The following is a 25,709-nucleotide window of genomic DNA, read 5'->3' as shown; positions in this document are numbered from 1 at the left end:
CAGGCGACGGTGCAGAGGGACCTCGGGGTCCTTGTGCATGAGTCGCAAAAACCCAGCTTGCAGGTGCAGCAGGTGGTCAGGAAGGCGAATGGGATGCTGGCCTTCATAGCGAGGGGGATTGAATATAAAAGTAGGGAGGTCTTGCTGCGGCTGTATAGGGCATTGGTGAGGCCGCAGCTGGAGTACTGTGTGCAGTTTTGGGCGCCGTACTTACGCAAGGATATTTTGGCCTTGGAGGGAGTGCAGAGGAGGTTTACTAGGCTGATACCGGAGTTGAGGGGGTTGAGCTATGAGGAAAGGCTGAATAAACTAGGCTTGTACTCGTTAGAGTTTAGAAGAATGAGGGGAGATCTCATTGAGACGTATAAGATGATGAATGGGATGGATAGGATAGAGGTGGAGAGACTCTTCCCGCTCAGAAAGGACAGTAGGACTAGGGGGCACAGCCTCAAGATAAAGGGGGGGCGGTTTAGAACGGAGTTGAGGAGGAACTTCTTCACTCAAAGGGTGGTGAATCTCTGGAATTCTCTGCCCGTTGAAGTGGTGGAGGCTGCCTCGCTAAATATTTTTAAGACACGGGTTGATGGGTTTTTGATAAGAGAGGGGATTAAGGGTTATGGGGAGAGGGCGGGAATGTGGAACTGAGACACGACAGATCAGCCATGATCTTATTGAATGGCGGGGCAGGCTTGAAGGGCTAGATGGCCTACTCCTGCTCCTATTTCTTATGTTCTTATGTTCTTAAGATTAGTGGCATGGTGGACAGTGAGGAAAGTTATCTCCAATTGCAACGGGATCTTGATCAATTGGGCCAGTGGGCTGACAAATGGCAGATGGAGTTTAATTTAGATAAATGCGAGGTGATGCATTTTGGTCGATTGAACCAGGGCAGGACTTACTCAGTTAATGGTAGGGGAGAGTTACAGAACAAAGAGATCTCGGGGGACAGGTTCATAGCTCCTTGAAAGTGGAGTCACAGGTGGACAGAGTGGTGAAGAAGGCATTCGGCATGCTTGGTTTCATCAATCAGAACATTGAAGTGGAGATGCCGGTGTTGGACTGGGGTAAACACAGTAAGAAGTCTCACAACACCAGGTTAAAGTCCAACAGGTTTATTTGGTAGCACGAGCTTTCGGAGCACTGCCCCTTCATCAGGTAAGTGGGAGTTGTGTTCACAAACAGGGCAAATAAAAACACAAACTCAATTTACAAAATAATGGTTGGAATGCGAGTCTTTACAGGTAATCAAGTCTTAAAGGTACAGACAATGTGAGTGGAGAGAGGGTTAAGCACAGGTTAAAGAGATGTGTATTGTCTCCAGACAGGACAGTAAGTGAGATTTTGCAAATCCAGGCAATTCATGGGGGTTACAGATAGTGTGACATGAACCCTAGCTCCCGGTTGAGGCCGTCCTCATGTGTGCAGAACTTGGCTATCAGTCTCTGCTCAGCGACTCTGCGCTGTCGTGTGTTGTGAAGGCTGCCTTGGAGAATGCTTACCCAAAGATCAGAGGCCGAATGCCCGTGACCACTGAAGTGTTCGCCAACAGGAAGGGAACAGTCTTGCCTGGTGATTGTCGAGCGAAGTTCATTCAGAGACAGAGAGGGAGGACTGAGAGACACCAGTCAGTGTACAGATATCTCCCTGAGAGAGAGAGGGGACTGAGAGACACCAGTCAGTGTACAGATATCTCCCTGAGAGAGAGAGGGGACTGAGGGACACCAGTCAGTGTACAGATATCTCCCTGAGAGAGAGAGGGGGGACTGAGAGACACCAGTCAGTGTACAGATATCTCCCTGAGAGAGAGAGGGGACTGAGAGACACCAGTCAGTGTACAGATATCTCCCTGAGAGAGAGAGAGGGGACTGAGAGACACCAGTCAGTGTACAGATATCTCCCTGAGAGAGAGGGGGGACTGAGAAACACCAGTCAGTGTACAGATATCTCCCTGAGAGAGAGAGGGGACTGAGAGACACCAGTCAGTGTACAGACATCTCCCTGAGAGAGAGAGAGGGGACTGAGAGACACCAGTCAGTGTACAGATATCTCCCTGAGAGAGAGAGAGGACTGAGAGACACCAGTCAGTGTACAGATATCTCCCTGAGAGAGAGAGGGGTGACTGAGAGACACCAGTCAGTGTACAGATATCTCCCTGAGAGAGAGAGGGGACTGAGAGACACCAGTCAGTGTACAGATATCTCCCTGAGAGAGAGAGGGGGGACTGAGAGACACCAGTCGGTGTACAGATATCTCCCTGAGAGAGAGAGGGATGACTGAGGGACACCAGTCAGTGTACAGATATCTCCCTGAGAGAGAGAGGGGGGACTGAGGGACACCAGTCAGTATACAGATATCTCCCTGAGAGAGAGAGGGAGGACTGAGAGACACCAGTCAGTGTACAGATATCTCCCTGAGAGAGAGAGGGGGGACTGAGAGACACCAGTCGGTGTACAGATATCTCCCTGAGAGAGAGAGGGGGGACTGAGGGACACCAGTCAGTGTACAGATATCTCCCTGAGAGAGAGAGGGGGGACTGAGGGACACCAGTCAGTGTACAGATATCTCCCTGAGAGAGAGAGGGGGGACTGAGGGACACCAGTCAGTGTACAGATATCTCCCTGAGAGAGAGAGGGGGGACTGAGAGACACCAGTCGGTGTACAGATATCTCCCTGAGAGAGAGAGGGGGGACTGAGGGACACCAGTCAGTGTACAGATATCTCCCTGAGAGAGAGAGGGGGGACTGAGGGACACCAGTCAGTGTACAGATATCTCCCTGAGAGAGAGAGAGGGGACTGAGAGACACCAGTCAGTGTACAGATATCTCCCTGAGAGAGAGAGGGGGGACTGAGAGACACCAGTCGGTGTACAGATATCTCCCTGTGAGACAGAGAGAGGAGACTGAGAGACACCAGTCAGTGTACAGATATCTCCCTGAGAGAGGGGACTGAGAGACACCAGTCAGTGTACAGATATCTCCCTGTGAGAGAGGGGACTGAGAGACACCAGTCAGTGTACAGATATCTCCCTGAGAGAGAGAGAGGGGGGACTGAGAGACACCAGTCAGTGTACAGATATCTCCCTGAGAGAGAGAGGGGACTGAGAGACACCAGTCAGTGTACAGATATCTCCCTGAGAGAGAGAGAGGGGACTGAGAGACACCAGTCAGTGTACAGATATGTCCCTGAGAGAGAGAGGGGACTGAGAGACCCCAGTCAGTGTACAGATATCTCCCTGAGAGAGAGGGGGGACTGAGAGACACCAGTCAGTGTACAGATATCTCCCTGAGAGAGAGGGGGGACTGAGAGACACCAGTCAGTGTACAGATATCTCCCTGAGAGAGAGAGGGGGGACTGAGAGACACCAGTCAGTGTACAGATATCTCCCTGAGAGAGAGGGGGGGGACTGAGAGACACCAGTCAGTGTACAGATATCTCCCAGAGAGAGAGAGACCCCAGTCAGTGTACAGATATCTCCCTGAGAGAGAGAGGGGGGACTGAGAGACATCAGTCAGTGTACAGATATCTCCCTGAGAGAGAGAGAGAGAGACCCCAGTCAGTGTACAGATATCTCCCTGAGAGAGAGAGAGAGAGACCCCAGTCAGTGTACAGATATCTCCCTGAGAGAGGGGGAGTGGAACACTGGGGTTTGATATTTGAATACTGGATGTATTGAGATCTTTGTGTGTTGTCACAGAGACAGATTATTAAACAGGAGCTGACAATCTCACACTGTGAAATGCAGTTTCCGGCGTGGATTTAATTACCCGACTTTTCTGTATAATTAAATTCTTCACTGTCAGTAACAGCTGCCCAGGAGAGAGAGAGAGACAGAGACAGAGAGAGAGACAGAGACAGAGAGCGACAGAGACAGAGAGAGAGACAGAGACAGAGAGAGACAGAGATAGAGAGAGAGACAGAGAGAGAGACAGAGACAGAGAGAGAGACAGAGACAGAGACAGACAGACAGAGAGACAGAGAGAGAGACAGACAGACAGAGAGAGAGACAGACAGACAGAGAGAGAGACAGGCAGAGAGAGAGAGAGAGAGGCAGAGAGAGGGAAAGTGAACGATAGAGAGGAAGAGAAGGACAACGAGAGAGAACGCGAGAGAGAGAGGGGAGAGGGTATCTCTGCAACGCCTCCAGCCCCCGACACCCCCCTCCCTATCTCTATAACCTCCTCCAGCCCCGACACCCCCCTCCCTATCTCTGTAACCTCCTCCAGCCCCGACACCCCCCTCCCTATCTCTATAACCTCCTCCAGCCCCCTACACACCCTCCCTATCTCTGTAACCTCCTCCAGCCCCTACACCCCCTCCCTATCTCTGTAACCCCCTCCAGCCCCCTACACCCCCTCCCTATCTCTGTAACCCCCTCCAGCCCCCTACACCTCCTCCCTATCTCTGTAACCTCCTCCAGCCCCTACACCCCTCCCTATCTCTGTAACCTCCTCCAGCCCCCTACACCCCCTCCCTATCTCTGTAACCTCCTCCAGTCCCTACACCCCCTCCCTATCTCTGTAACCTCCTCCAACCCCCTACACCCCCTCCCTATCTCTGTAACCTCCTCCAGCCCCGACACCCCCCTCCCTATCTCTATAACCTCCTCCAGCCCCCTACACCCCCTCCCTATCTCTGTAACCTCCTCCAGCCCCCTACACCCCCTCCCTATCTCTGTAACGCCATCCAGCCCCTACACCCCCTCCCTATCTCTGTAACGCCATCCAGCCCCTACACCCCCTCCCTATCTCTGTAACCTCCTCCAGCCCCTACACCCTCTCCCTATCTCTGTAACCCCCTCCAGCCCCCTACACCCCCTCCCTATCTCTGTAACCCCCTCCAGTCCCTACACCCCCTCCCTATCTCTGTAACCTCCTCCAGCCCCTACACCCTCTCCCTATCTCTGTAACCCCCTCCAGCCCCCTACACCCCCTCCCTATCTCTGTAATCCCCTCCAGCCCCTACACCCCCTCCCTATCTCTGTAACCTCCTCCAGTCCCTACACCCCCTCCCTATCTCTGTAACCCCCTCCAGTCCCTACACCCCCTCCCTATCTCTGTAACCTCCTCCAGCCCCCTACACCCCTCCCTATCTCTGTAACCTCCTCCAACCCCCTACACCCCCTCCCTATCTCTGTAACCTCCTCCAGCCCCTACACCCCCTCTCTATCTCTGTAACCTCCTCCAACCCCCTACACCCCCTCCCTATCTCTGTAATGCCATCCAGCCCCTACACCCCCTCCCTATCTCTGTAACCTCCTCCAGCCCCTACACCCCCTCCCTATCTCTGTAACCTCCTCCAGCCCCCTACACCCCCTCCCTATCTCTGTAACCTCCTCCAGCCCCTACACCCCCTCTCTATCTCTGTAACCTCCTCCAGCCCCCTACACCCCCTCCCTATCTCTGTAACCCCCTCCAGCCCCCTACACCCCCTCCCTATCTCTGTAACCCCCTCCAGCCCCCTACACCCCCTCCCTATCTCCGTAACCTCCTCCAGCCCCTACACCCCCTCCCTATCTCTGTAACCTCCTCCAGCCCCTACACCCCCTCTCTATCTCTGTAACCTCCTCCAACCCCCTACACCCCCTCCCTATCTCTGTAATGCCATCCAGCCCCTACACCCCCTCCCTATCTCTGTAACCTCCTCCAGCCCCTACACCCCCTCCCTATCTCTGTAACCTCCTCCAGCCCCCTACACCCCCTCCCTATCTCTGTAACCTCCTCCAGCCCCTACACCCCCTCCCTATCTCTGTAACCTCCTCCAGTCCCTACACCCCCTCCCTATCTCTGTAACCTCCTCCAACCCCCTACACCCCCTCCCTATCTCTGTAACCTCCTCCAGCCCTGACACCCCCCTCCCTATCTCTATAACCTCCTCCAGCCCCCTACACCCCCTCCCTATCTCTGTAACCTCCTCCAGCCCCCTACACCCCCTCCCTATCTCTGTAACCTCCTCCAGCCCCCTACACCCCCTCCCTATCTCTGTAACCTCCTCCAGCCCCCTACACCCCCTCCCTATCTCTGTAACGCCATCCAGCCCCTACACCCCCTCCCTATCTCTGTAACGCCATCCAGCCCCTACACCCCCTCCCTATCTCTGTAACCTCCTCCAGCCCCTACACCCTCTCCCTATCTCTGTAACCCCCTCCAGCCCCCTACACCCCCTCCCTATCTCTGTAATGCCATCCAGCCCCTACACCCCCTCCCTATCTCTGTAACCTCCTCCAGCCCCCTACACCCTCTCCCTATCTCTGTAACCCCCTCCAGCCCCCTACACCCCCTCCCTATCTCTGTAACCTCCTCCAGCCCCCTACACCCTCTCCCTATCTCTGTAACCCCCTCCAGCCCCCTACACCCCCTCCCTATCTCCGTAACCTCCTCCAACACCCTACACCCCCTCCCTATCTCTGTAACCTCCTACGACCCTCCGAGATCTCTGCATTCCTCCAGTTCTGGCCTCTTGAACATCCCCCCGATTCCCATCGCTCCGCCATTGGGGGCCGTGCCTTCAGCTGCCGGGGGGAGGGGGGGCCCTAAGGGCTGGAATTCCCTCCCCAAACCTCTCCACATCCCTCTCTCTCTCCCTCTCTGTCTCTCTCTCTCCCTCTCTGTCTCTGTCTCACTCTCTGTCTGTCTCTCGCTGTGTCTGTGTCTCTCTCTCTGTTTCTACCTCTCTCCCTCTCTGTACCAGGCGCTATCTAAATGTAGGGCTGGTGACGAATGGGAGAGAGGGGCAGGGTTTAAATGGAGGAGATAGCAGCAGGGACAGGGGGGCCCTGCCCCCCCTCCCCACCCCAGACAGGATCCCAGCACCCAGACAGAGAGAATTCCTGTGGAGGGATTCCGATTGGAACGGAGCCACGTCTCTCTCGCTGCCTCTCAATGCCAGCTCTGTGTCCGCTGGTATCTCCCTCTGCCCAGCCGAGGCTGGCGTCGTTTCCCATCACCCCCCCCACCCTCCCCCCCACCTCCCCCACCCCCCCAACCCTGCCCCGGGCTAACACAACTCTCAGTCCATTCTGTATCCCATCCAACACATTAGCAATGGCGGGAGGGCACTGGGCGGGGGCGATTTCAGTAGGGGGACAAGCAGATGGGGTGGGGAAATGGGTTTGGCAGGTCCCAAATGACCCTCACCGAGAGACTGCACCTCTGTGCCCCGCTTGGCAAGGCAGGGAAGGTCGACTGTGTGAGGCAGCACTCCCAGTTTTGGGATCCTCCCCCTTGCTCACCTGTCCTGGCGCACTGAGGCACACTCTTACGCTCCCTCTCAAACAGCCCCCCCCAACTCCCTGCCCCCACCAGCCACCACCCCGCCTGCCCCATTCCTCCCAAGGGTCCTGAGGCAAACTGGACTCCCAGGGTCTCTACCCCTTCCCCCCCCTCGCCCGTGTCTGTTACCCTTGGCTCCCCAACGCCCCCATCTCTCTCACCCCTGAGGTTGGGGATGGGTTGGCTGGGGGGCAGGGCGGGGTGGAAGAAGTGGTTTCTCTGGGATCTTGCTGTTCCCTCCCCCAACTCCGAGGAGTTTCATCTTTTTGGGACGAAGGTTCTCGATCGTGTGCGTAACTCAGCCAAGGGCACAGCTTGCAACAAACTTTCCAGAAACTCCCACGAACTCATGCACTTGGCCACATCCCTGTTTTTTCCCACAGCTCAAAGGCCAGACTTCCCGAGGGCACGGAGGGGAACCATCCGAGAGAAACAGACTGGGGGGAGGTGGGCTGAGAGTAACAAGGGAACTTGACCAGTGAGGAGGAGGTCAGAGGTAATAACTGCCACCAACTTGAGTTAGGCTTCTTCTGGCCTACTAGGCCTCACAACGTTGCCTGGGTGACAGGGCCCATATCAGATTAAAACAAGTAAACAACTGCATCAAACCAGCCACCAGCAAAAAGCAGGTCTGGAAAACCATAATCAGGGAATCCAAGGATATTTAAACTAAAGTTTCGAATGAAGAATCGAGTAAAAAAAAAGACATGGGGATGGTACATACACGAGTAATACATTCATCCACTGACTCTCACTGGGGTACGGGTCCCACACACACGCTGACTCTCACTGGGGTACGGGTCCCACACACACGCTGACTCTCACTGGGGTACGGGTCCCGCACACACTGACTCTCACTGGGGTACGGGTCCCACACACACACTGACTCTCACTGGGGTACGGGTCCCACACACACACTGACTCTCACTGGGGTACGGGGCCCACACACACACTGACTCTCACTGGGGTACGGGGCCCACACACACACTGACTCTCACTGGGGTACGGGGCCCACACACACACTGACTCTCACTGGGGTACGGGTCCCACACACACACTGACTCTCACTGGGGTACGGGTCCCACACACACACTGACTCTCACTGGGGTACGGGTCCCACACACACACTGACTCTCACTGGGGTACGGGTCCCACACACACTGACTCTCACTGGGGTACGGGTCCCACACACACACTGACTCTCACTGGGGTACGGCTCCCACACACACACTGACTCTCACTGGGGTACGGCTCCCACACACACACTGACTCTCACTGGGGTACGGGTCCCACACACACACTGACTCTCACTGGGGTACGGGTCCCACACACACACTGACTCTCACTGGGGTACGGGTCCCACACACACACTGACTCTCACTGGGGTACGGGTCCCACACACACACTGACCCTCACTGGGGTACGGGTCCCGCACACACTGGCATTGAGGCCCCACCTCTCACTCAGGTGCTAACTAACTACCGCGCTCCTGAGTCACTGTCATTCTGTGTATAAACCACCCCGAACCCCTCGATTAGATTCCAGTCTGTAACTCACTCCCGGGTATCTGTTATTCTGTATATAAACCACCCCGAACCTCTCGATTAGATTCCAGTCTGTAACTCACTCCCGGGTATCTGTTATTCTATATATAAACCACCCCGAGCCCCTCGATTAGATTCCAGTCTGTAACTCACTCCCGGGTATCTGTTATTCTGTATATAAACCACCCCGAACCCCTCGATTAGATTCCAGTCTGTAACTCACTCCCGGGTATCTGTTATTCTATATATAAACCACCCCGTACCCCTCGATTAGATTCCAGTCTGTAACTCACTCCCGGGTATCTGTTATTCTATATATAAACCACCCCGAACCCCTTGATTAGATTCCGGTCTGTAACTCACTCCCGGGTATCTGTCATTCTATATATAAACCACCCCGAACCCTTCGATTAGATTCCAGTCTGTAACTTACTCCCGAGTATCTGTTATTCTATATATAAACCACCCCGAACCCCTCGATTAGATTCCAGTCTGTAACTCACTCCCGGGTATCTGTTATTTTATATATAAACTCCCCCCGAACCCCTCGATTAGATTCCAGTCTGTAACTCACTCCCGAGTATCTGTTATTCTATATATAAACCACCCCGAACCCCTCGATTAGATTCCAGTCTGTAACTCACTCCCGGGTATCTGTTATTCTGTATATAAACCACCCCGAACCCCTCGATTAGATTCCAGTCTGTAACTCACTCCCGGGTATCTGTTATTCTATATATAAACCACCCCGAACCCCTCGATTAGATTCCAGTCTGTAACTTACTCCCGAGTATCTGTTATTCTATATGAACTGACAGTCACAATCACACCGCTTTGAAACGTATTTATTTCCATTATTTATTGAATTAGTGGTGATTGAATCCATTTATATTTTAGTAAAATGGTCACAGGAACATATTCTGTCACAGCAAAAGATTCACATTTAGGAGGATCATCAATTTGGCACATAGCATCAGCCGGGAAAATAATCTAATCATTAAAAGGAGCATGTCCATTTTCAGAGATGGTCCAGTAACATGTGTGACCACCAGATGGGGGTGTCGCTGCATCAGAGTAAAGCTCCCTCTACACTGTCCCCCATCAAACACTCCCAGGACAGGTACAGCACAGGGTTAGATACAGAGTAAAGCTCCCTCTACACTGTCCCCCCATCAAACACTCCCAGGACAGGTACAGCACAGGGTTAGATACAGAGTAAAGCTCCCTCTACACTGTCCCCATCAAACACTCCCAGGACAGGGACAGCACAGGGTTAGATACAGAGTAAAGCTCCCTCTACACTGTCCCCCATCAAACACTCCCAGGACAGGTACAGCACAGGGTTAGATACAGAGTAAAGCTCCCTCTACACTGTCCCCATCAAACACTCCCAGGACAGGGACAGCACAGGGTTAGATACAGAGTAAAGCTCCCTCTACACTGTCCCCCCATCAAACACTCCCAGGACAGGGACAGCACGGGGTTAGATACAGAGTAAAGCTCCCTCTACACTGTCCCCCCATCAAACACTCCCAGGACAGGTACAGCACGGGGTTAGATACAGAGTAAAGTGGGGGTTCGATGGGGGAATAGGGAGTTGGGGTCTGAATGGTTAGTGAAGGGTTGAGAATGAAGAGGTTCTCAGTGTGGGTTGCTGTTGAATGGACGGTCAGTCAGACCCTCACTCGCTGGCGTTGCTCTGAGTGACAGATGGAGGGGGGGTCCAGCCTGTCCCCTCACCCTCAGGTGCTGAGTTGTGGCTCTGTGGATTCCGCAGGGTCCCGCTGCCCCTCTCCCAGCACTCTGCGTAACTCCTGGAGCCTGTGCTGCATCTTGGGAACTCCGGCCAGCTGACACTCCAGTCTCTGCTTCTCCTCGGACAGAGTCAGTCTGGTCGCCGTGTCCAACCTCTCAAAACACCAACCCCCCTCACCATCAAACTGCAACAAGTGTGTGTGATACTTCCTACAGAGGGACGGGGGGGGGGGGGAGAGACAGAGGGAGGTGGGGGGGGAGAGACAGAGGGAGGTGGGGGGGGAGAGACAGAGGGAGTGGGGGGGGAGAGACAGAGGGAGGTGGGGGGGGAGAGACAGAGGGAGAGCATGTTTAGTACAATCATTCATACTAGCGTGGGACAGTATGGGGAGGGGGGGGGACGGGGAGGGGGATGGGGAGGTGGGGGGAAGAGGCTGAGGCGGAGGGGCCGAGGGGGACAGCAGGGAGGGTGTGGCGGAGAAAGGTGACAGAGAGTGTGCCCTCCAGATGGAAGCCCCTTCCCTTCCCTCCCGCACTCACCACAGCGACGGGCGGTGGGTTATTGACAGCAGCGAGATACCACGATCCTTGGCCGCTTGGAAAATCTTGCCCTCGATATCAATACTCACAGCGCTGGTACACTCATCCAGCAGGGCGTACTGTGGACTGGACCACAACAACACACATTACACAGCTCCCTCAGCACCGACCCTCCCACAGTGCGGCGCTCCCTCAGCACCGACCCTCCCACAGTGCGGCGCTCCCTCAGCACTGACCCTCCCACAGTGCGGCGCTCCCTCGGCACTGACCCTCCCACAGTGCGGCGCTCCCTCAGCACCGACCCTCCCACAGTGCGGCGCTCCCTCAGCACCGACCCTCCCACAGTGCGGCGCTCCCTCAGCACCGACCCTCCCACAGTGCGGCGCTCCCTCAGCACCGACCCTCCCACAGTGCGGCGCTCCCTCAGCACCGACCCTCCCACAGTGCGGCGCTCCCTCAGCACCGACCCTCCCACAGTGCGGCGCTCCCTCAGCACCGACCCTCCCACAGTGCGGCGCTCCCTCAGCACCGACCCTCCCACAGTGCGGCGCTCCCTCAGCACCGACCCTCCCACAGTGCGGCGCTCCCTCAGCACCGACCCTCCCACAGTGCGGCGCTCCCTCAGCACCGACCCTCCCACAGTGCGGCACTCCCTCGGCACTGACCCTCCCACAGTGCGGCGCTCCCTCAGCACCGACCCTCCCACAGTGCGGCGCTCCCTCGGCACTGACCCTCCCACAGTGCGGCGCTCCCTCAGCACTGACCCTCCCACAGTGCGGCGCTCCCTCGGCACTGACCCTCCCACAGTGCGGCGCTCCCTCAGCACTGACCCTCCCACAGTGCGGCGCTCCCTCAGCCTACCAGTGATAAAACATTCTGGCCATTCCTATACGCTGCTTCTCGCCTCCCGAGAGAACATCCTGCCAATCATTGCGAGCGTCCCAGCCTGAAAAAAAGGTAAAAAATATCATCACCTCATCAGAGCCCCATCAGCTGTGTAGAGGGAGCTTTACTCTGTATCTAACCCCGTGCTGTACCTGTCCTGGGAGTGTTTGATGGGGACAGTGTAGAGGGAGCTTTACTCTGTATCTAACCCTGTGCTGTACCTGTCCTGGGAGTGTTTGATGGGGACAGTGTAGAGGGAGCTTTACTCTGTATCTAACCCCGTGCTGTACCTGTCCTGGGAGTGTTTGATGGGGACAGTGTAGAGGGAGCTTTACTCTGTATCTAACCCCGTGCTGTACCTGTCCTGGGAGTGTTTGATGGGGACAGTGTAGAGGGAGCTTTACTCTGTATCTAACCCTGTGCTGTACCTGTCCTGGGAGTGTTTGATGGGGGACAGTGTAGAGGGAGCTTTACTCTGTATCTAACCCTGTGCTGTACCTGTCCTGGGAGTGTTTGATGGGGACAGTGTAGAGGGAGCTTTACTCTGTATCTAACCCTGTGCTGTACCTGTCCTGGGAGTGTTTGATGTGGGACAGTGTAGAGGGAGCTTTACTCTGTATCTAACCCTGTGCTGTACCTGTCCTGGGAGTGTTTGATGGGGACAGTGTAGAGGGAGCTTTACTCTGTATCTAACCCCGTGCTGTACCTGTCCTGGGAGTGTTTGATGGGGGGACAGTGTAGAGGGAGCTTTACTCTGTATCTAACCCCGTGCTGTACCTGTCCTGGGAGTGTTTGATGGGGGGACAGTGTAGAGGGAGCTTTACTCTGTATCTAACCCCGTGCTGTACCTGTCCTGGGAGTGTTTGATGGGGACAGTGTAGAGGGAGCTTTACTCTGTATCTAACCCTGTGCTGTACCTGTCCTGGGAGTGTTTGATGGGGACAGTGTAGAGGGAGCTTTACTCTGTATCTAACCCCGTGCTGTACCTGTCCTGGGAGTGTTTGATGGGGACAGTGTAGAGGGAGCTTTACTCTGTATCTAACCCTGTGCTGTACCTGTCCTGGGAGTGTTTGATGGGGGACAGTGTAGAGGGAGCTTTACTCTGTATCTAACCCTGTGCTGTACCTGTCCTGGGAGTGTTTGATGGGGACAGTGTAGAGGGAGCTTTACTCTGTATCTAACCCTGTGCTGTACCTGTCCTGGGAGTGTTTGATGTGGGACAGTGTAGAGGGAGCTTTACTCTGTATCTAACCCCGTGCTGTACCTGTCCTGGGAGTGTTTGATGGGGGACAGTGTAGAGGGAGCTTTACTCTGTATCTAACCCTGTGCTGTACCTGTCCTGGGAGTGTTTGATGGGGGACAGTGTAGAGGAAGCTTTACTCTGTATCTAACCCCGTGCTGTACCTGTCCTGGGAGTGTTTGATGGGGGGACAGTGTAGAGGGAGCTTTACTCTGTATCTAACCCCGTGCTGTACCTGTCCTGGGAGTGTTTGATGGGGGGACAGTGTAGAGGGAGCTTTACTCTGTATCTAACCCCGTGCTGTACCTGTCCTGGGAGTGTTTGATGGGGACAGTGTAGAGGGAGCTTTACTCTGTATCTAACCCCGTGCTGTACCTGTCCTGGGAGTGTTTGATGGGGACAGTGTAGAGGGAGCTTTACTCTGTATCTAACCCCGTGCTGTACCTGTCCTGGGAGTGTTTGATGGGGGACAGTGTAGAGGGAGCTTTACTCTGTATCTAACCCCGTGCTGTACCTGTCCTGGGAGTGTTTGATGGGGACAGTGTAGAGGGAGGTCACTCTCACTCACCTCCTTCTCGCTGCACGATGTAATTTAAGTTCACCAGCTCCAGGATTGACTCCAGCTCCTGTTCTGTGATCCCTTTCCTCCGTGTGTCTTCAACTAGGTCCGGGTAGATCACCTGATCCCGCAGCGATCCCTCAGACATGTACGGTCTGGGGAGAAAACCACCCAGACAAAAATAATGTGAACATTCAGAGTGTTACAGTGAGGGGTGTGGGATATATCAGAGTGTTACAGTGAGGGGTGTGGGATGTATCAGAGTGTTACAGTGAGGGGTGTGGGATATATCAGAGTGTTACAGTGAGGGGTGTGGGGTATATCAGAGTGTTACAGTGAGGGGTGTGGGAGATATCAGAGTGTTACAGTGAGGGGTGTGGGATATATCAGAGTGTTACAGTGAGGGGTGTGGGATGTATCAGAGTGTTACAGTGAGGGGTGTGGGATGTATCAGAGTGTTACAGTGAGGGGTGTGGGATATATCAGAGTGTTACAGTGAGGGGTGTGGGGTATATCAGAGTGTTACAGTGAGGGGTGTGGGATATATCAGAGTGTTACAGTGAGGGGGTGTGGGGTATATCAGAGTGTTACAGTGAGGGGGTGTGGGGTATATCAGAGTGTTACAGTGAGGGGTGTGGGGTATATCAGAGTGTTACAGTGAGGGGTGTGGGGGTATATCAGAGTGTTACAGTGAGGGGTGTGGGGTATATCAGAGTGTTACAGTGAGGGGTGTGGGATATATCAGAGTGTTACAGTGAGGGGTGTGGGGGTATATCAGAGTGTTACAGTGAGGGGTGTGGGGTATATCAGAGTGTTACAGTGAGGGGTGTGGGGGTATATCAGAGTGTTACAGTGAGGGGTGTGGGGGTATATCAGAATGTTACAGTGAGGGGTGTGGGGGTATATCAGAGTGTTACAGTGAGGGGTGTGGGGGTATATCAGAATGTTACAGTGAGGGGTGTGGGGTATATCAGAGTGTTACAGTGAGGGGTGTGGGGGTATATCAGAATGTTACAGTGAGGGGTGTGGGGTATATCAGAGTGTTACAGTGAGGGGTGTGGGATATATCAGAGTGTTACAGTGAGGGGTGTGGGATATATCAGAGTGTTACAGTGAGGGGTGTGGGGTATATCAGAGTGTTACAGTGAGGGGTGTGGGGGTATATCAGAATGTTACAGTGAGGGGTGTGGGGTATATCAGAGTGTTACAGTGAGGGGTGTGGGATATATCAGAGTGTTACAGTGAGGGGTGTGGGATATATCAGAGTGTTACAGTGAGGGGTGTGGGGTATATCAGAGTGTTACAGTGAGGGGTGTGGGGTATATCAGAGTGTTACAGTGAGGGGTGTGGGGTATATCAGAGTGTTACAGTGAGGGGTGTGGGATATATCAGAGTGTTACAGTGAGGGGTGTGGGGTATATCAGAGTGTTACAGTGAGGGGTGTGGGGTATATCAGAGTGTTACAGTGAGGGGTGTGGGATATATCAGAGTGTTACAGTGAGGGGTGTGGGATATATCAGAGTGTTACAGTGAGGGGTGTGGGATATATCAGAGTGTTACAGTGAGGGGTGTGGGATGTATCAGAGTGTTACAGTGAGGGGTGTGGGATATATCAGAGTGTTACAGTGAGGGGTGTGGGGTATATCAGAGTGTTACAGTGAGGGGTGTGGGGTATATCAGAGTGTTACAGTGAGGGGTGTGGGATATATCAGAGTGTTACAGTGAGGGGTGTGGGGTATATCAGAGTGTTACAGTGAGGGGTGTGGGGTATATCAGAGTGTTACAGTGAGGGGTGTGGGATATATCAGAGTGTTACAGTGAGGGGTGTGGGGTATATCAGAGTGTTACAGTGAGGGGTGTGGGATATATCAGAGTGTTACAGTGAGGGGTGTGGGATATATCAGAGTGTTACCGTGAGGGGTGTGGGATATATCAGAGTGTTACAGTGAGGGGTGTGGGATGTATCAGAGTGTTACAGTGAGGGGTGTGGGATATATCAGAGTGTTACAGTGAGGGGTGTGGGGTATATCAGAGTGTTACAGTGAGGGGTGTGGGATATATCAGAGTGTTACAGTGAGGGGTGTGGGGTATATCAGAGTGTTACAGTGAGGGGTGTGGGATATATCAGAGTGTTACAGTGAGGGGTGTGGGATATATCAGAGTGTTACAGTGAGGGGTGTGGGATATATCAGAGTGTTACAGTGAGGGGTGTGGGATATATCAGAGTGTTACAGTGAGGGGTGTGGGGTATATCAGAGTGTTACAGTGAGGGGGTGTGGGGTATATCAGAGTGTTACAGCGAGGGACTGCCCCAGTGATGGGCGAGGGGTGCCTCTGTGAGGTGATTCTCAGCGAGGGTACAGTACCTACCTCTGGGGAATATAGAACATGTGTTGTGGTGGAGGTTTATATAGAATTCCACTGTAAACGGGCCAGAGTCCGCTCAGAATCCTGAACAGGGAACTTTTCCCACATCCATTGGGTCCGGTAATCAGAAGATGCATCCCGTTTTCTACCTGGAAAAATTAGTAACCGGGGAGACAGGGTCAGAGTGAAGGGGCTGAGGGGAGGAGTAGAGGGTTCCAGCCTCACGCAGGGGCGCTCCGTCCTGCACACGGCACAGCTCGATCCCACTCCCCATTCCTCAGAAGCCAGGGTCAACCTCAATACCTCATTGGGCACGGGTATCACTGGCTGGGCCATGATTTATTGCCCATCCCTAACTGCCCCTTGGAGGGCAGTTGAGAGTCACCCACATTGCTGTGTCTCTGGAGTCACATGTAGGCCAGACCGGGGTAAGGACGGCAGATTTCCTTCCCTAAAGGAACCAGATGGGTTTTTCCCACAATGGGACATCAGTAGATTCTTAATTCCAGATATTTTTTATTGAATTCAAATTCCACCATCTGCCGTGGTGGGATTCGAACCCGGGTCCCCCAGAGCATTAGCTGAGTTTCTGGGTTAATAGTCTAGCAATAATACACCAGACCATCGCCTCCCCTTCCAGAGACCAAGGGCTGGGAGGTCTGTGGGTGCCTCTCAACTCAATGAACAAGGGATGGTACAGCCCAGGAACAGCCCCTTCGGCCCACAAAGGCTGTGCTCATCCACACTTACTATCCCTCCATTCCCTCCCTATCCATGTCCCCATCCAGATGCCTCTTAAATGTTGCTAATGTTCCTGCTTCCACCCCTCCTCTGGCAGCGCGTTCCAGGCACCCACCACTCTCTGTGTGAAAAACTTCCCCCCGCACATCTCCCTTAAACTTTCCCCCTCTCACCTTGAACCTGTGCCCCTGCCTGTATAACTGACACTTCCACCCTGGGGGAAAAGCCTCTGACTATCCACCCTGTCTGTGCCTCTCATCATTTTATAGACCAGGTCCCCCCTCAGCCTCCGTCTTTCCAGTGGAAACAATCCGAGTTTATCTAACCTCTCCTCATAGCCAACACCCTCGAGATCAGGCAACATCCTGGTGAACCTTCTTTACCTTCTCTCCAAAGCTACCATGTCCTTCTGGGAGACCAGAACTGCACGCAATGCTCCAAATGCAGCCTAACCAAGGTTTTATATAGCTGCAACATGATTTCTCAACTCTTGTACCCAATGCCCCAGCTGATGAAGGCTGGCGTGTCGTATGCCTCAGCTGTGATGCCTTCCAAAGTTGAATATCACATACTGACTGTTGTCCCTTTTCGAATGGGGACTGCCCACATGCAGAAGGCAGCCAGTGCCTGGAGAACCCCTGGCCACCGGCCAACCAATCCCCACAAGCCAGAGACACTGACCGACTGGCCATTAGCGCACAGGAGGATCCCATTGCCAGTCCCAATTCACATCCTTACCCGGATATTCAGGCTGGTAACAACCACATCTCCTGTCGGGGTGATTATGGGGAGATTCTCGCAAATAATCCCATGTTCCACATCTATCACCTTTCCTGGGAGAGAGAGAGAGGCAGAGAGGTTAGATACAGAGTAAAGCTCCGTCTACACTGTCCCCCCATCAAACACTCCCAGGACAGGTACAGCACGGGGTTAGATACAGAGTAAAGCTCCGTCTACACTGTCCCCCATCAAACACTCCCAGGACAGGTACAGCACAGGGTTAGATACAGAGTAAAGCTCCCTCTACACTGTCCCCCCATCAAACACTCCCAGGACAGGTACAGCACGGGGTTAGATACAGAGTAAAGCTCCCTCTACACTGTCCCCCCCATCAAACACTCCCAGGACAGGTACAGCACGGGGTTAGATACAGAGTAAAGCTCCCTCTACACTGTCCCCCCCATCAAACACTCCCAGGACAGGTACAGCACAGGGTTAGATACAGAGTAAAGCTCCCTTTACACTGTCCCCCCATCAAACACTCCCAGGACAGGTACAGCACGGGGTTAGATACAGAGTAAAGCTCCCTCTACACTGTCCCCCCCATCAAACACTCCCAGGACAGGTACAGCACGGGGTTAGATACAGAGTAAAGCTCCCTCTACACTGTCCCCCCCCATCAAACACTCCCAGGACAGGTACAGCACAGGGTTAGATACAGAGTAAAGCTCCCTTTACACTGTCCCCCCATCAAACACTCCCAGGACAGGTACAGCACGGGGTTAGATACAGAGTAAAGCTCCCTCTACACTGTCCCCCCCATCAAACACTCCCAGGACAGGTACAGCACGGAGTTAGATACAGAGTAAAGCTCCCTTTACACTGTCCCCATCAAACACTCCCCCTACCTTTAATCTCCAGAGGTCCCTCTATGCGAACCCCTCGAACTATCTGCAGCTGCTTCCCCTGGTCTGTGGCCTCGGTTTCTGTGGAGCGTTTGTAGATTCCGGATCGTACCTCCTGGAACACCTGGAACATCTCATGGACCCGAGCGGTGTAGCCGGCTAACTCCGTTACCTGTGTGGGAATTAAAACCACAACATCCGGTTTGTCTATCGACAGAGCAATTGCCCTCACCCACATTTCAGGTGTGACGGCACTCAGGAAAACCTCAGGAATTACCCCCCACCCTGCCCTCCCCCCTCCTCACACTCACTCCCTGCTCGGACAATCACCTCAGAATCCGTCGTGGAGCAATTAATCTCTAACTGACCTCGGTAGCCAGCATGCAGGAAGTTCCAGACCGCGTGCTGCTCAGGAAGTGAACATGTGTGTTTAACGGGGTGGGACATCCATCCAGATTAGATCAACAGAGTTAAATAAACCCCTGTTGTCGCTATATTGAGCAAACAGCAATTCCTCACCTCTGAGCAATGCCACGGGTGACTCCATTGTGGAATCAATGGCTGTGCGCTGGGGTGGGTTACGGTTATAGTTGCGGACCGGGCTGGAGGAGTCGGGTGGCAGGAGGAGGGGACGGGTTAAATCCGGGCTCATTTCTGAGCTTGGGTCCATAAAGCAATTACACTCTAACTGACCCGTCACTGACAGCTGTGCTTTAACCCCAGCCAGTCTCACCCAATCAAAACCACCTCATCCAGGGTTCGCTTCCCCGAGAGGTCTCACCTCCCCCCACCCCCCTGCTCCGCACCTCCCCCACCCCGCACACCCTCCTGCTCTGCACCCCTCCCCCCACACACTCCCCCACTCTGCACCCTGCCCCCCCCCACAGACCCCCCCCCGCTCCGCACACCCCTACACAACCCCCTGCCCCCCCCACTCTGCCCCCATCCACGACCCTCCCTCCCTCCCTCCTCCCCGCTCCATCTCCCCCCTCCACACCCCACTCCCCCCGCCACCCCCTCCCTACCTCCTTGTACGAGGACATGATGCGTTCAGTGGCATCGGCGCTGGCAACCAGCAGATTACGCGCGGTGGTGAAAGCCTCCGTCCTCTCGCTCACCAGCTCGTCCTCCTTCCTCTCCATCGCCGCCTGCTTCAGTTCCTCCGAGTCTGTGGGAGGGGCAGAATTCAACTCTTCCTCATCGCACTGGGATCGCACTGTGCCTGTCAGCTTCCGAGTATCTGCACTCCCTCTGCCTCTCCCCCCATCCCTCTGTCACACTCCCCCCATCTCTCTCTCTCTAGCCCCCGTCTCTCTCCACCCCCACCCCCAGTCTCTCTCTCTCTCTCTCTCCCCCCACCCCCATGTCAGTGCTTTGGGTGAAGATATTGGTTGTTAAGGTGTCGGTGTTGGTGTGGACAGGGTTGGGGGGGGTGGTGGTTAAGTTGTGGGAGAGGCACAGAGACACGACCAAGATATAGAGGGAGGTGCAGCAAGACAGCGGGCAGGGTGACGGGGGCGGTTTGAGGAAGTGTGGGGTCATTCGCTTTGACTATAGAATGGAAAAGCAGATTATTTTCCAACGGAGGCGAAACCGGTAAACTGGAGAGAGTCAGAGGAGGAAGGGAGAAGGTTAGCGTGCAGATACAGCAGGAGAATCCAAAAGCAAATTGTCCTTTATCCCAATGGGATCGGAGGGCGAGTGGGGCCCGTACTCATTGGAGGCGATCCAGAGAAGGTTCACTCGATCAATCCTGGGTAGGGAGGGATTTTCTCATGAGGAGAGGTTGAGGTTGAGTAGGTTGGGCCTGTACTTACTGGAGTTTAGAAGAATGAGAGGTGACCTCATTGAGACACATCAGACTCTCGGGGGGGTGGTGGGGGGTGACAGGGTGGGTGCTGAGAGGCTGTTTCCCCTTGTGGGAGACTCTGGGACCAGAGGGAATAATCTCAGAGTGAGGGGGTCGCCCACTGGAGACACAGATAGGGAGGAATTTCTTCTCTCGGGGAGTGTGTGTGTGGAATTCTTTCCACAGAGGCCTGTAGAGGCTGGGTCACTGAGTGAGTTCAAGGCTCAGACAGACAGATCTTTCATCAGGAAGGGAATGGAGGGGTTACGGGGATAAGGCGGGAAAGTGGGAGCTGGTGATTATCACATCAGATCAGTCCAGACCCATCCCATTCACTGCACTGTCCTGAGAGAGACAGAAAGCTGGTTAGCAAATAGGGAGCAAAGAGTTGGCATAAATGGGTCCTTTTCTGATTGGCAGGCAGTGACTTTTTTTAATTCATCCCTGGGACCTGGGTATCACTGTCTGGGTCAGTATTTATTACCCATCCCTAGTTACCCCTTGGAGGGCAGTTGAGAGTCACCCACATTACTGTGGCTCTGGAGTCACATGTAGGCCAGACCGGGGTAAGGACGGCAGATTTCCTTCCCTAAAGGAACCAGATGGGTTTTTCCGACAATGGGCCATCAGTAGATTCTTAATTCCAGATATTTTTTATTGAATTCAAATTCCACCATCTGCCGTGGTGGGATTGGAACCCGGGTCCCCAGAACATTAGCTGAGTTTCTGGGTTAATAGTCTAGTGATAATACAACAGACCATCATTGCCTCGCCCATGGGATGCCGCAGGGATCTGTGCTGGGACCCTAACTGTTCACATTGTATAATGAATGATTTGAAAGAGGGAACTGAATGTTTTATCTCCAAATTTGCAGTTGATACAAAGTTGGGTGGGAGGGTGAGCTGTGAGGGGGATACAGAGATGTTTCAGTGTGATTTGGACAGGTTGAGTGTGTGGGTATCTGCATGGCAGATGCAGTATAATGTGGATAAATGTGAGGTTATCCACTTTGGGAGCAATAATAGGAAGACAGATTATTATTTGGTGTAAATTGAGAGAGGCGGATACTCAGCGAGACCTTGGAGTCCTCGTGTATCAGTCTCTGAGAGTAAGCGTGCAGGTACAGCAGGCAGTAAAGAAGGGAAATGGTATGTTGGCCTTCATAGTGAGAGGATTTGAGTACAGGGATAGGGATGTTTTACTGCAATTGTACAGAGCCTTGGTGAGGCCATACCTGGAGTATTGTGTACAGTTTTGGTCTCCTTATCTGAGGAAGGATGTCCTTGCTATAGAGGGAGCACAGCGAAGGTTTACCAGGCTGATTCCTGGGATGGCAGGTCTGTCATATGAGGAGAGACTGAGTCGGTTAGGATTATATTCACTGGAGTTTAGAAGAGTGAGAGGGGATCTGATAGAAACTTATAAAATTCTAACAGGGTTAGCCAGGGTAGATTCAGAAAGAATGTTCCCGATGGTGGGGGGAGCCCAGAACTAGGGGTCAGAGTTTGAGGATAAGGGGGAAACCTTTTAGAACTGAGGTGAGGAGAAATTTCTTCACCCAGAGGGTGGGGAATGTGTGGAATTCACTCCCACAGAAAGTAGTTGAGGCCAAAACGTTGTGTGATTTCAGGAAGAAATTAGATATCGTTCTTGGGGCTAAAGGGATCGAGGGATATGGGGGGGGATCAGGATATTGAATTTGATGATCAGCCAGGATCAAAACGAATGGGGGAGCAGCTCGAAGGGCTGAATGGCCTCCTCCTGTTTCTAGTTTCTAGGGTGGCACAGTGGGTTAGCACCGCTGCCTCACAGCACCAGGGACCCGGGTTCAATTCCTGGCTTGGGTCACTGTCTGTGTGGAGTCTGCACATTCTCCCCATGTCTGCGTGGGTTTCCTCCAGTTTCCTCCCACAGTCTGAAAGACGTGCGGGTTAGGGAGCATTGGCTGTGCTAAATTCTCCCTCAGTGTAACCCGGAGAGGAGTGTGGCGACTGGGGGGATTTTCACAGTAACTTCATTGCGGTCCAGGCTGAGACAGACAGATCTTTAATCAGTTGGGGAATAGTGGGTTACATCAACTTTTCTATGGAGGGTGGAGCAGATGTGATGGGCCGAATGGCCTACTTTATGTCTTGCCTTGACCTCTCTCTCTGTCCATGTCCCAACGTCAAGATTCTCCCCACTCCCCCGGACTCTGGGCTCACACTGTGCCGTAGACTGTGGGTGGAGGTCCCACACCCCCGCCTCCCCGTCCTTACCAGTCTCTGAGTAACCGGTGGCAGTAATGATGGGCACGGCCACCATGACCAGACCCGAGGCGCTCCACACGTACTTCATCAGGAACTGCTCCAACATCACGTACCAGAGTCGCTTCATCAGCAGCTTGTCAATCTGGGAGGCCAGCGCCTGGTAACACCTCCTCAATATCGACAACTCCACCTAACAGGGCCAAGGAAAGCAACACAACAGGAATCAAACGAGGGAGAGGGGTTACTGAGTGACAGTGAGAGGGAGCTGGATTAACATCAGTACAGATACAGTCAGTAACACAGGGTGCTGGGGGGAGAGGGGTTACTGAGTGACAGTGTGAGGGAGCTGGATTAACATCAGTACAGATACAGTCAGTAACACAGGGTGCTGGGGGGGAAAGAGGGGTTACTGAGTGACAGTGTGAGGGAGCTGGATTAACATCAGTACAGATACAGTCAGTAACACAGGGTGCTGGGGGGAGAGGGGCTACTGAGTGACAGTGTGAGGGAGCTGGATTAACATCAGTACAGATACAGTCAGTAACACAGGGTGCTGGGGGGGAAAGAGGGGTTACTGAGTGACAGTGTGAGGGAGCTGGATTAACATCAGTACAGATACAGTCAGTAACAAAGGGTGCTGGGGGGAGAGAGGGGTTACTGAGTGACAGTGTGAGGGAGCTGGATTAACATCAGTACAGATACAGTCAGTAACACAGGGTGCTGGGGGGAGAGGGGTTACTGAGTGACAGTGTGAGGGAGCTGGATTAACATCAGTACAGATACGGTCGGTAACACAGGGTGCTGGGGGAAAGAGGGGTTACTGAGTGACAGTGTGAGGGAGCTGGATTAACATCAGTACAGATACAGTCAGTAACACAGGGTGCTGGGGGGAGAGGGGTTACTGAGTGACAGTGTGAGGGAGCTGGATTAACATCAGTACAGATACAGTCAGTAACACAGGGTGCTGGGGGGGAAAGAGGGGTTACTGAGTGACAGTGTGAGGGAGCTGGATTAACATCAGTAGAGATACAGTCAGTAACACAGGGTGCTGGGGGAGAGAGGGGTTACTGAGTGACAGTGTGAGGGAGCTGGATTAACATCAGTACAGATACAGTCAGTAACACAGGGTGCTGGGGGGAGAGAGGGGTTACTGAGTGACAGTGTGAGGGAGCTGGATTAACATCAGTACAGATACAGTCAGTAACACAGGGTGCTGGGGAGAGGGGGCCTGTGCTGTGATGCTGATGCAGTTGAATAGCTGTGCCGATACTGGATGTCGGTGGAATTGACGGATTGCGACAGGTGGGGGTGGAGGGAAAGTATTACGCGAGTGTGTGCAGACCTGTACACGCACGCACATGCACGCCTGCGCCCTCATGCGCACACACCCGGCTTTCTACCCACCTTGTGCCCGCCGTAGAAGGCGATCTCCTCCGAGTTGGCGATGACCCGGGAGTGAGCGTGGCGGAGCTGGCCTTTCCTCCGCGCCTCCTCCGCCACCAGGCGCCCGAAGCGGGGCGAGCAGGCTCTCAGGACGGCTGCGGTCAGCAGGACGACCAGGCCGGCGATGGCGGTGGAGCCTGAGGTGGCCGCCCCTTTGGCCTTGGCCGCCTTGAGGAGCGTGTAGCTGTTGACCAGCACGTCCAGGATGGGCTTGGTCAGGTTGGAGTACAGGTGGGCCACCGAGGTGGCGAACATGAGGATATCCTCGGTGAGCGACTGGTCTGCGTTGTGCAATCGACTGTCCATGGTGCTGACCTTGTAGTAGGTCTGGCGGTCAAAGTACAGCTGGTAGGCCCGGCTGACCAGCCGGGAGCGGAACGCCAAGGCCAGCTTGCCCTCCAGGTACCGAATGGCGCTGTTGATGAAGGTGGCGGGAATGGCAACGACAATCCACTTGGCCAGTTCCCAGGCAAATCGTCGCGGCGTTTTCTGGACGATGCACTTGACAATTTTGCCGTCCAGCTGAGCCACGTAAATGGACAGGAAGGTCCGAGACACCAGGGCTGCAGAGTGTAACCCCAGCAAACCCAGTTCCCGGCTCAGTAACCGGGGAAACAGCAGTTTCAGCAACCCCCACAGCTGGGACAGGAACTCCTTGTTCAGGGCCGGGGAGCCCCCCCGAGCCCGTGGCGACCCCCGCCGCTGCGCGGGGACCACCCGGGACCCCCTGACCCCCTGCAGCCTCCTGAGGAGCAGAGGGATCAGCCTCTTGCCCCCGTACGCAGCCAGGGCCAATAGCAGAGCTCCGCGCACACAGCTGCCCCTCCGCACGGGAGTGGGCAGCCGGGGGTCTCGGAGCAGGGACATGGTCACCCCCTCCCCGTCCTCCGCCCCCTCCCCCAGACCCTCCCACTCCCTGTCCAAAAACAGCAACAGGGAGGGAGCTCAATACAAACTGTCCCAAAGAGATTCCACCATTCTTATCACTCTCTCCGTCTGCCTGTCCGTCACTCTCCCTCACTCTCTCTCTGTCACACTCTCTCCTTCTGTGTCCGTCTCCCTCACACTCTCTCTCTGTCACACTCTCTCCTTCTGTGTCCGTCTCCCTCACACTCTCTCTCTCTGTCACACTCTCTCCTTCTGTGTCCGTCTCCCTCACACTCTCTCTGTCACACTCTCTCCTTCTGTGTCCGTCTCCCTCACACTCTCTCTGTCACACTCTCTCCTTCTGTGTCCGTCTCCCTCACACTCTCTCTGTCACACTCTCTCCTCTGTGTCCGTCTCCCTCACACACTCTCTCTCTGTCACACTCTCTCCTTCTGTGTCCGTCTCCCTCACACTCTCTCTGTCACACTCTCTCCTTCTGTGTCCGTCTCCCTCACACTCTCTCTGTCACACTCTCTCCTTCTGTGTCCGTCTCCCTCACACTCTCTCTGTCACACTCTCTCCTTCTGTGTCCGTCTCCCTCACACTCTCTCTCTGTCACACTCTCTCCTCTGTGTCCGTCTCCCTCACACACTCTCTCTCTGTCACACTCTCTCCTTCTGTGTCCGTCTCCCTCACACTCTCTCTCTGTCACACTCTCTCCTCTGTGTCCGTCTCCCTCACACTCTCTCTCTGTCACACTCTCTCCTTCTGTGTCC

At 54.2% G+C, this 25,709-nt stretch overlaps 1 protein-coding gene across 1 annotated transcript; it reads right to left on the bottom strand.

Annotated features, from left to right (window-relative positions):
- Positions 1–9,643: 9,643 nt before the first annotated feature.
- Positions 9,644–25,198, bottom strand: LOC145339768 (ATP-binding cassette sub-family D member 1-like). The gene is made up of 10 exons (XM_080184298.1): positions 24,028–25,198; positions 22,633–22,813; positions 19,550–19,692; positions 18,528–18,696; positions 17,638–17,732; positions 16,162–16,307; positions 13,801–13,946; positions 11,969–12,053; positions 11,108–11,233; positions 9,644–10,777 (listed from the first exon to the last, which is right to left on the bottom strand). Exons 1-10 carry the CDS (start codon positions 24,931–24,933, stop codon positions 10,555–10,557), a joined length of 2,220 nt encoding a protein of 739 aa, XP_080040424.1. The 5' UTR covers positions 24,934–25,198; the 3' UTR covers positions 9,644–10,554.
- Between the last annotated feature and the right edge of the window lie 511 nt (positions 25,199–25,709).

Source organism: Carcharhinus amblyrhynchos, unplaced genomic scaffold (genome assembly GCF_965287045.1).
Source record: "Carcharhinus amblyrhynchos unplaced genomic scaffold, sCarAmb.v2.hapA scaffold_663, whole genome shotgun sequence".
Taxonomy (NCBI): domain Eukaryota; kingdom Metazoa; phylum Chordata; class Chondrichthyes; order Carcharhiniformes; family Carcharhinidae; genus Carcharhinus; species Carcharhinus amblyrhynchos.
This window is presented reverse-complemented; position numbering and strand designations above follow the sequence as displayed.

Coding starts and splice junctions, on each gene's coding strand:
- LOC145339768 (XM_080184298.1), bottom strand. CDS start 24,933: ATGTCCCTGCTCCGAGACCCCCGGCTGCCCACTCCCGTGCGGAGGGGC. Junction 19,693..22,632: donor CACCGGTTACTCAGAGACTG/GTAAGGACGGGG, acceptor CCCCTCCCACAG/ACTCGGAGGAACTGAAGCAG. Junction 12,054..13,800: donor CATCGTGCAGCGAGAAGGAG/GTGAGTGAGAGT, acceptor CCTTTTTTTCAG/GCTGGGACGCTCGCAATGAT.